We start from the raw sequence: 11,633 nt of genomic DNA, 5'->3' as shown, positions 1-11,633 counted from the left end.
TGATATATTAGTGCAAAATTTAAAAGTGCAAGCTTATTTATTAATTATGCAACCATATGTACAAATCTAAAAACTTAGACTTTCTTAGTACACGTAATAATTAAGCATTACATCATGCTTTACTTAACCAATATCAGATTATCAAAGGGATCGATCCAGATAAAAACATGATGATAATGCCATGAAAAATACGAATCTAAATTGTTTTTATTGGTTCCAAGGCTTAGTTCCAGTTCTCTTACTAGAAAAATATAATTAATTTTTTACAGTATGTCAATGACAGAGGACTTATATATAGCCACAAGCAATTGAAAAATGTATAAAATAACGAATTAATATATAGTTAAAAATTAACATATATTTGTAAAACACAGAGAAAAACTTTTAGCAGTCTACCATTTATTTAAATAAAAGGCAAGACTGTTTAAGGCACTAAAAATTGATTGGCAGACGATTTTCTCCTGTACAAACTTACAAAACAATATTTTTATACCATGCATATATGTAATATGCAAGGCTTAACGCTTAAAAATATTGATGCCACGCACAAAATTTTGCTATAGGTGTTCATAGAATCACCTAATTAGTCCATTTCCGGTTGTCCGCCCGTCTGTGGACACGATAACTAAAAAACGAAAAATCGAGCTGAAATTTTTACAGCGCACTCAGGACGTAAAAAGTGAGGTCGAGTTCGTAAATAAGCATCATAGGTCTATTAGGTCATGGGTCCGTAGGACCCATCTTGTAAACCGTATTTCAACAATTAACTCATATAATAATTTTTAACTATGCATTAATTCGTTATGAATGTTATTTTTCACATTTTTCTGTTGCTTATGTCTGTATATATGTGTCCTCTATCATTGGCAGACTGTAAAAAATTGATTATGTTTTTATAACGAGCTGACAGGCTATAATTGGTTCCTAGCTAATTGAACCAATTTTATGATTTACTCAACGGGAACAGTCTTGTTTACCAAGCTTGACCCTTTTCACAACAATCTCAACCTAGGCTTGATTTAATATTGGGTAATAAGGAAAATAACTACGTAATAAATTTTTGTTAACATAAAGTATAATATATAATTATATAATATATACAATATATATTTTGTTTATACACAATACAATCCTATACAAATATAAACTATAATATAATATAATACTTAAAAGTTCCTTATAGGTAAGGTATATGAAATACAAAGCTTAAAAGTATTTTTATAATATCTATATAATTTAAAATTCTGAAACATATATTGTCTCATCACATTGAATAATTAATAAATTACACTATTTTAATTTTAATAAAAGGTGTGAGTATTATATTTTAATTTCTTTATTTTTTATTTAGTTTATTACAGTACAACTTTAATAAAGTAGACCATTAAATTTACTAAAACATTTTTATTATTAATCAATATTAAAATCAACAACTAAATAAACACCGGAGGTGTCATGTTTGGGCTAGCTATCCTTATGAAATTCTTGGCCTAATACATATAGGCAAATGTTTTCGCAAAATGCTACGAAATTCATATTTTTCAAACTTTTGATCAAGCCTCAAGGTACCTAAAATTATTAAAAAATTATTCAAAAAATAATGCACCGACCAATAATTTTGCTTCAGTTTAATGATTTTTGAGTTCGTTGAATTTTTATTATTTTATGGAAATCATTTAAAGTAGGTATATTCCTGATTACATATACTTTTAATAAAATTGATGTAGGTATGGCATAGTTACACTTAGCTCTATAAATTCTTTCTTGTGCCCTCCAGCTTAATCATGATCAAGAATAGCTTCTGTTTTTTTTTTAATAGAGTTGCAATTGAATATAAGATATGGATATTTAATTTTTCAACCATTTTATAATCACTAGTAATCAGATAATTATAATTTGCTGCAATTACCAGAGTATTTGTTTTTCAATTAAGATTCTATTAAAATAAAAAAGTATTCTTAATTTTTAAGCTTTGGGCTTTTCAGGAAAACATTGTAGGACTAATCATAATAAATACAACCATACAAAAATATCTATAGGTGAAATTATCTATCAATGAGATCGTTTGTTAACAGGTATTGTTTGAATAAATTAATGGTTTAATTTATTAATGATTTACTGTATTGAGATATTTTAATTCATACATTTATTTAATTGAATATGATTCATGAAGGTAAGATTATAATACTGATTTAATGAATAATATTTCATCGGTAATTGAAAATGAAAGTAATAATTGTGCTAACTTAAAATACTGTATAAAAGTTTAACGAAAAGAAGCCCTGAAAAAAATCGAAAGTTCGGAGTAATTGTTATTGTAATAGCTCGATTCTTGGTGGGACAAGATAAATATTCTATTAACGGAGATTTTCTAGTCGAGATGTACCAATGGCCCAGAGCATTGCAAAAAAATGGGATTGAAATGTTCAAGTTTATGTTTTCCACTGATCACATAGGTCCTTTTGGAGGTCCACTTGATTGATGTAGTATTGATTCTGATATTTCAATCTTATCAGGATAATTAACATTTTATATATCTATGAAAGTCTAAAAATCTGCCTCAATTGACTGCTGTATTCGCCCCAATCTTTTCGGCAGCCCTACCAAGAATCGAGTTGTTTCATTTTCTCTGAAATAATAGGCTCACTTCGAATATCTTATAGGTGGCGATCACTCATTGAAATCTCGTCTTACCGCTCATAAGTTCTATTTTTACTATTTTTAAGAAATGTTTAATACTTTTCTTGAATACAATTCAACAGGTTTGTGTCTTTTACTTTAATCACCAAATTGAAACAAATAAAATTAATTATATTTGTAGACTGAAAGAGAGTGACAGATGACCCATCTAATCGGTTTTCCCTTGGAGGCATCTAAAAAGTATTTCAGAGTCGACTAAAAAAAGGAGAAATTTGGGAATGAACTCCATAAATCAAAAATGCATTTCCCATTTTTCAGGCTCTACATATTCCATTTGCTTTTATTCCTTAATGTTTTTTCCGAATCTCTCGATATTTGTTCGATTAGCAGAACTTTCTAAATTGGTTCTAAAACAAAGAAAATTTTTTGACACTGAATCGTAGCTGTTTCGTGAAATGACTAATAAATTTTTCAATACGTAATCTAGTAAAAACTGATACACTTTTCAGCCCTCTTTGAAACAGAATTGGGAAAGTGGATCTTCTACCATCATCTCTTGTCTATTTTATCTGGTTTATATTACAAAATCTTCTTTTTTTTCAAAATTCTTACCACACTAATAATATTTTTTATCACACTGAACCATTGACTTTAAACCAGTTTTTTATTGAATATAAGTAATTTACGAAATTAAAATGGCTAATGAATTTTACTATCTCTTAAAATAATTCATTTTACAAAATGCATATAAATGTTTTCAGGAGATGTTAAAAAATGGATATTATGAAATAATTTTATATTCACATTTGTTTTTTATTTGAGTATAAAAAGTTGAAAATTGAGAAATTTCATGTTTTATTATCGACTAATATTTAATCACATTGAAAGCATTATTGTAAGTATAATTTTGTTTTTAAAGGATATAAAAAAGTTTCATATTCAGACTTTGTATTTTTTTCCCCGAATCCTATATATTAGTAAATATACAAGATGTTTTGTCAATTATTTTAAATTCAAATGAAAAAATTAACAAAAAATTTGTATAAAAATTTTGTTACTAGGACATTTCTTGCGGTTATTTTAAATTTCTTTGTAATTAATTCACTTGGGATAAAATTAATTTGCTTTACAAAAGTACCAATACATCCATAATTTATGTGATGCCAATAGGTTAACTCTTGTGAAAAAAGACTAGATAATATCGATATGTCGTCAAAAATCATACCGAGATAAAGCGCTTCCATGTAGAGCTTACAACAATATTTTAAAGATTTCTCGACTTATCGTCAAATGAACACAACACTGGTAAGTTTAGGTCAAAATATTACAAACAGATTTTAATCGTATTTCGAAACAAAAATTGTTAAAAAGGTTTCAAAATATTAAACAATTTTTTATGTTTATAGAATTTTCTATGAATACTTCATGGGCAAAACAACTTGTATATTTCCCAAAAAAACATAATGGAAATTCCTTCAATAAAATGACTTGGCACTCACTTATTTATACATTAAATGTGAAAAAATTAAAAATTTGGGAATTATTGATCAGGCATAGTAGGTAAGATATGTGATTTTCTTTTCTGGTAATGGTAATAAGTTGGTAAGCGAAGATTAAGAAAACTTTTGTTCTAAAATGCCGCCTAAAAAAGTAGTATGAAGGTAAAAAAAAAATTGTTTTCAATTATAATGCCAATCATTTATTAATGAACTTTTGGCCCATAAATTACGAATTATCTTTTTCTTTTTAAATTTTAAATTTGTGCCATGTTTTGCCATTTGTGCAATTTGTTTTGAATATCAATATTTATTTGCTAGACACTTACAAATTAGAGTTTAAATTGAAAGAATTTCCAGCATGAGTTTTGATTTATACACGTAAGTAAATTTTTGACTTAAAATACTTTTTCTAAATAAATTACAACATGTATATATAATAGATATTTAACAAATATACGAACAATAAATCTTTTTTAGATAAAACAATTTTTAAAATGTATAATTTAATTAATTATATGTTTTATTAATTAATAATATTAAAGTAAATAAAATTTAAATTAACATTCAAATCCCTGATAAATATTCTAACTACCACATCATCACGTAAATTGAAATCATTTTTAGTCCAAGAAATAGAAACACAAAAATATTGACAGGTTTGCTACGATCTGATGGTTACGCTCAGAACAGAAATCTTTCATATTTCGAAATAGATAAAATTTTGAAGATCAAATATTATAACGATTTACAAGTTTGGTTGATTGAGATGTTTCGATTCCAATACGAAAGTGTTACCAAAAATGAAATTGATGAGTATTTGATACGCCTTTTGCATAAATTTCAAGTCGATTCTTTGCACGATTCACGATTTATTAATTATTAAAAATAGTCTTTTATACATGGTGTCATATGAAGAAGTCGTAGTAAATGTTGGTGTTTAGTCAATAAATGCTTTTAAAAATGTTTTACCATTTACATAAACAACTTTTACCAATATCCCTAAAATTTTAAGCTTTAAAATCATACCAAAAGAACTGTGCATAAAAATTCATAGCTTTTTTTGACAAAAACACTGACTTTGATAGTTAATTTCTCCTAAACGTACAGAGAATCGATTTGAATACAACAAAAGAAGTATAAATAAAAGATGATTAATTGATAAATAAAATTTCAAATCTTTGATCATTTTCAATTTACGGTATCGAAATACCTTAAAGAGTTGAAATGAAAATGATAACAAAAATTTAAAATTTTATTCATCAATTATGACTCTTTTATACGTCTTTTGTGAAAAATTCATATCGATTATCTGTACGGTTTATGAGTAATGTGCACTTTTTTTAACAAAACTGACTTCGATAGTTAATTTCTTCTAAACCTATAAGAGAATCGATATCACAAAAGACGTATAAAAAGATGATTAATCGATAAATAAAATTTCAAGTTGAAAGTTTGAATCAGCGGTACAGATAATTGCCTTGGCGCGAAGCCTATAGCCTTAGATACTTTAAGCTAAAACCTACTGACTTGTCACTATTTCAATTCTAAACGTCTAATAATTAAGATTAACTAGACCATATTCCATGACTATAAAGTTTACATAATCGAAAGGTTCTACCACTAAATCCCATCGATTTCTTTTACAAATAACCAGTTTTAACATTTCTGTAACAAGCATAATCATTTCGTGATCTTTAATGTCGAGTGAATAATCGTATCTTAAATTCTGATACATGCGTAAATTTAAATTGTGTTATTCTCTTTGTGTTTTTGTTTCTTGGATTATAATCATACTTGCCAAATAATGATAGTGAAAAGGCATGGTTAAATTATTATAATAAAATCATAATGCATATATTAAGGCATAAGCTTATGATTTAACATTTATTTTTTTATTAGATGACATTGATGTACTTTAAAAATCTTTAAAATCATATTTTTTGTAGAAAATATTTTTTGTTATAAACATTTTTCTATTTTTACTAATAGTTTTTTATATGTATAATTAGAAATAGGCGTATTTTGTACCTCAGATCTTAGTAATGTGTTTTTTACCCCATATTTTTACAAATAATTGAGCATTTTTATTTGTATAAGAAAAAAATTTAGAAAAAGTAAATAATTAAAACTTATGAATAAATAAAGAAGTTTATTGAGTGTAGGCAGCTAAATATACAGAAAACTAATGTAGATTGCCTAGAAAGTTTTAAATACTCGAGTATGTTTCAATTGTTGAGGAAAGAGAATGAAATAAACTTACCTACATAAAACTTCTGCTGCTGACGGTTTTTTTTAGAATTTTAATACGATGGATTAAAAATTGGATAAATAGCTTTAAGCATGATAGGTCAACTAGACATATTTCATACATCCTGAAATCTCTTGGAATTTAATCAATTCTTTCTTTTTAGACAAATATATGAAAAAAACCGTCATAATACAATAAGCTTCTCGTGTTACATTCTTTTTCAGCAGATTTAAAAATTAGTTCGATAAACGTACATATTTGATGGCAGGAAACTCTACAGTAGTTTACCATATATTTGAACAAAATTTGCAGGAACAAATCATTCTGAAGCAAATAAAACAAACTTTTTTAGTATTATTTAATTTATTATTACAAGTGACTCATTGATGATCAATTCTACTTGACTCGAACTAATACTCGATATACTCGATACTCGACATCTAATATCAGCACCTCCATTGATTTAGTAGTGTGCATAATTTTATGTTACGTTTATTATTAAAACAATACTGATCGTCAATAGGCCTCTTTTTAATAACTCTTATATTTATTAATATTGGACTGCAAAATTCTGATTCAGTAATTTTCACCGCAAAATTTTGAATAAGAGGATAAGTCCAATAAATTTTTTTTTCCTATTCAATTCAATTCAAGTATATTCAATGTTTTAATAGGAATGATAGGGAGATTTAAATTTAAACCATTTTAAATTTTCAGTTGGCTTAAATAGGAATAGATCTAAATCACTGAATTTCCGATAGATAACCGCTATAATATTGGCTTCCGGTGAGATGAATAAAATTCTGTATCACAATTTTTAGTCCTTCACTAATGTTCAAAATATTTAACAAAAATATATTCCACAATAATGAATATAATTATTATAATTTCAAAAATATTCAAACAAATACAGGACTTCGAATATCTGGTACTTGTATGCGTTTGATTGCACTTCTCCATAACCATGACTCTTCACTACCAATCGATGGTCACACACGATCCACCATTGTTGTGTCATTTTCATTTATGCCACGATGTGCTAATAATAAACCGCCGGTTGTTGATCGCGATACCGGTGATTGTAAACTAACTGGAACATTTGCAGCACTAAAATAACCCCCAGATTTTGGTTTTAAATGACGATTATTCATTTCCATATGAACAATTTTCATAAATTCAATTTGTGCTGCTAATTTTTGTATTTCTTCCTGAAATATTCCATAAAACAAATAAATTATTTTTTCTTCATTTTAGATCGCTGTATATAAGGTGTCATATAAATAAAGCTCAATAATTTTCCATCACAAAATTGTTAAATAATAGTTATTTAAAAGTGGGTGAGGTAATGAGAAAACAAGGTCATTAAAAAAGTTACTAAAGTAAATAGTTTCGATTTTTATTTGGTAATTTGGCTAATTTGATTGATTGAAAATGTGTATGGTAATGAAAATGCGTGCGTAGTAATTAAAAATTTTACCCATACAAAATGATTGGGGTAAGTATAGTTCTTATATCATGGGTGTAGATAAATCTATTTGTAAGCAATTTCCTGAGACCCTGAAATAAAAATAAAACGATCCTGCGAAAATCAACTTATAATTACAAGCCAACCTTCATTTTTTATTACCCATATTCGTGAAGAAAAAATAAAATAGGCTTCAATTGAATGTTACTCACTTTGAAATTTACTTATTATTTTGAAGAAATTTTAAATTATTTACCTTAAGTTCTTCATTTTCTTGATATAAATCTGGTGTCTCTTCTGGTACAAGACCAATACCGTTCAAAGAAAATGAGGCGGTTACACCACGGGATCTTGCTCTATTATCCCATTGGTCACCTTGCCCTCGAATTACTCGCAGAACCTTAAAAATAAAACCAATATGTCTGTCAGTGTATTAGTTTCGTGACTCATTTGGGTAATTATGGGCCAAAAATCTATATAATATGACTCCTTGACGTATAGATGAATATTTTTCGAGATACCTAAATCAGAACCGCCTTTTAAGACAAACTTTCAAAAATAAGTTTCTTTCTCGCAAAATAATTTTCGTTTTTTTTTCAAGTAAATTAAAAGTTCTGTGCTTGTCATTTTTTTGTAATGATTGCCTCGCTATTTTTGAAACATCTTGTATTAATAAAATAATTATACATACCTTAGGACCAAATACTAAGGCAATTGTAACAGATGTTGATAATTGTGTTCTAATAAATCCTAACAAATATTTAATATCGGGACCAGCTTGTGGGAATATAAATAAGCTACAAGCAAATTATTAATATTAACAAATTACATTTCATATTTTGAATATATAATTAAAATTAATGAGCAGGTATTTTATACTTACTGAAATGCCACCATGGCAATATTAACAAGTGAAATATTATAAATAGCATAACTTATTAATCGAGCTTCATTATACAATGATTCTGCATTACGTACATTATAACATACGCGTACACCCCATGCCAAAAAGAATACTTCGCCTGCAAAACAAATTTTTAAAGTGAAATTTTATTTATGTTTAGAGGATAGTAATGATTTAAGCGTGGTCTTGCAAAGCTTTGCAACTACAGGTGTGAAAGTTTTATAGTGTTAGTGATTATTTTCTCTAATTTGAACTAGCGAACCGCCCAAGATGAGGTATTAATTATTTTTTATGCACTGTCATGGTATCAAATGAAAGAGGAATCACCCAACTTTACAATTATTCATGTATGAGTACATAGAAATATCCATTTTCTATTTTTTAGAACAATAAAAGCTTGTCCTTAAAAAATTATGTTTTATTAAAATTTTTATTTTTAATAACATGTTATATTTTGGCTGTTTTTGAACAAATTGAAAAAAAATGATAATCATAAAATTGTGCACAAAATATGGCAACGAAAATACTTTTAATCCTATAGAAATTTTAAAAACAAGATTCTTAGAAACATAACTAGCAATAACCCACCCACTTCGCTGGACGATCTCACTTACTCCCCTCCCCCCTATGCATAACATTCGAAATACCTGTTGCTTTTTATTATGAAATAAAATTATTTTGCTTTCTTTATAAATTGTAGCCTATGTGTTATTCTAGCTTATGATCTATATAATTGTGAAGTATCATTAAAATCCATTCAGTAGGTTTCGAAACTGTTCAACGAAGCCGGCAGGTAACTGATAGATCTTAAAAGAATCTTCTTTAAATAAATTTTTTTTTTAAATCAAAAGCACTAAGGAGTCTTGATATCAATTTCAATGCAAATCACTCCCAAAATAACTTTCTAACTCTTTTTTAAGAAACACGCCTTCTATCCAGCAAAGTACGAAACACGCCTATCTTCTATCATTTCTGTTAAAGAATGTTTACAAAATTTGAAGTAGATTGGATCAAGGAATCACGTTGTCCCAAACAAAGTTTGTCCCCGTTTTTCACCCTATTAGGGGTAGATTTTCGGAAAAATCTACGTCATATAAAGAACACATCGTCCAAGTTTCAGGTCTCTACGACCTACAGTTTAGGTTGTGCGTTGATCCGTCAGCCAGTCAGTCATTCAGGTAAAAGCATTTTATATGTATAGATTATAAATTTAATTACCAATAGCTAAACTATGATCCCACCAATTATATGTGCATTGTTTAAATTTTAAACCTTTTACATCGGTTATATCCTCTGCAGTAGGTGTTGCACTCAACGTCCATGTACTTAAATATATTAACATAACAAGTAATATTGGTATCATCCATTGTAACAATTGTTTATCTGTTAATTTTACTTTGTGCGCTGATTTTACACGATATGTTAATGATACCCTGCAATAAAATACATGTTAAAACTTAAGACACATTTTCAGAAAATTTTACTAATTTTTCTGCTTTTACCTCCAAGTTTTCATTAATAAAGCAGTATAAGTAACACAAAATCCAAGATGTCGTGACCATTTTGTTGCAATACAAGAGTACATGTCTAATACTGGAAATATGGCAGCCATCTGTAATCAAGAAATATTTAAATGTCTGAATTATTAGAAATTACATTTTAGAGGAAGGCCGGATGCAAATTGAGTACCGTTGGAAAGAATTTGAAACAAATGACGCTAGAGAGACCGTAAATTGAATAACTGCGATATACTTTGAATCTTCTCCAAGTCAAAAACTGTATTTGGATAATTCTAGCGACGAAGCTTATAATAAGAAGATATTTGAAGAAAAAAATACTCATAGACTTGTAGAAAATTATAGCTTTCGAAAGAAAATACGCTTAAAAGTTATCGATAATTGTAGATCAAAGTCATAAATACAGGCGAATGTCCTATATTGCCATTGAAGCTTTTGGCTAAAGCATATATAAAGGGTGGACCCTTTTAATCTATACACCTAAATATCACGATTTTAGTTAACCAATCAAAAAATATCATGAACAAAAGTTGCAGAGTTTAATGGGGGACATCATGTTCTGATAACAGATTGGGCCTAGTTCTTCGGGTTTCTTTAATAGCCAATTTAGACCCAAACCGGTAAGAGATAGAATAACAATTTAAATTAGAAAGTTGAAAAATAAAAAAATTAACATTTTTATCTAAGCCATTTTTTCGAAACGAGCTATTATAGATTAAATAGTCCACCCTATATAATATATTATATAAAAGTTGTGTTTTTCGAACTACTTTAATGAGGTTCGCCGAATCACAGAGAAAAACAAAAGTATCAATTCTAAAGAGTTTCTGGACCTCGATGAAGATAAAAGTGAGATTAAGTAACGCCAAATTCCTATTTAACGAGTACGGTGAAACTGAGTCATACTATTTTCCCAATTTGCATCCGACGAAGGGTTTTTTGTTGAATTGATATTACTTCAATTTAAAGCATGCTCACACGTACACAAACGTTATCACACATTAAAACATGAATGGTTGAAATACCTTATAAGTATTTACTTATAGGTTTTGAAAATTCGAAAATGTAAAGATACACAATAGGATGTCTATCGAAAGTCAAACGAAGGCTCATGAAAAATTTTAAAGTGATAGTTTATAAAGATGTAATGAAACGGAAGGCATACTAGAAGAATACTCACGGGTCTAACATTTTGTCTACTCTCATTATTAGTGTATGAATGAATCATAATTATTCTCTAGAGAGACAAATCGCAAAACTATTCCAATAAACGCTTGAAAAAAATATAATTGTTTTGTAGTTGCGCACAATTGATGGTGGCTCCACTGCAATTAATCCCGCACTATTTTTTTCCAATTCC

The 11,633-nt window shown here is 27.9% G+C and overlaps 1 protein-coding gene across 1 annotated transcript in view; it reads right to left on the bottom strand.

The window, feature by feature from the left end:
- Window positions 1-7,260: 7,260 nt before the first annotated feature.
- The window catches only part of LOC123300168 (probable G-protein coupled receptor CG31760), a 110,425-nt gene continuing 106,052 nt past the window's right edge, over window positions 7,261-11,633 (bottom strand). The window contains exons 10-15 of the mRNA XM_044882677.1: window positions 10,259-10,368; window positions 9,975-10,189; window positions 8,736-8,874; window positions 8,544-8,649; window positions 8,109-8,252; window positions 7,261-7,595 (exon numbers count right to left, since the gene is read on the bottom strand). Of these exons, the coding sequence (XP_044738612.1) occupies window positions 7,377-7,595; window positions 8,109-8,252; window positions 8,544-8,649; window positions 8,736-8,874; window positions 9,975-10,189; window positions 10,259-10,368 (933 nt within the window). The 3' untranslated portion in view covers window positions 7,261-7,376. The remainder of the gene's footprint in view (window positions 7,596-8,108; window positions 8,253-8,543; window positions 8,650-8,735; window positions 8,875-9,974; window positions 10,190-10,258; window positions 10,369-11,633) is intronic.

Source organism: Chrysoperla carnea, chromosome 5 (assembly GCF_905475395.1).
Source record: "Chrysoperla carnea chromosome 5, inChrCarn1.1, whole genome shotgun sequence".
Lineage (NCBI taxonomy): Eukaryota > Metazoa > Arthropoda > Insecta > Neuroptera > Chrysopidae > Chrysoperla > Chrysoperla carnea.
Note: the sequence above shows the minus strand (reverse complement) of the source record. Positions and strands in the feature narration are given on the sequence as shown.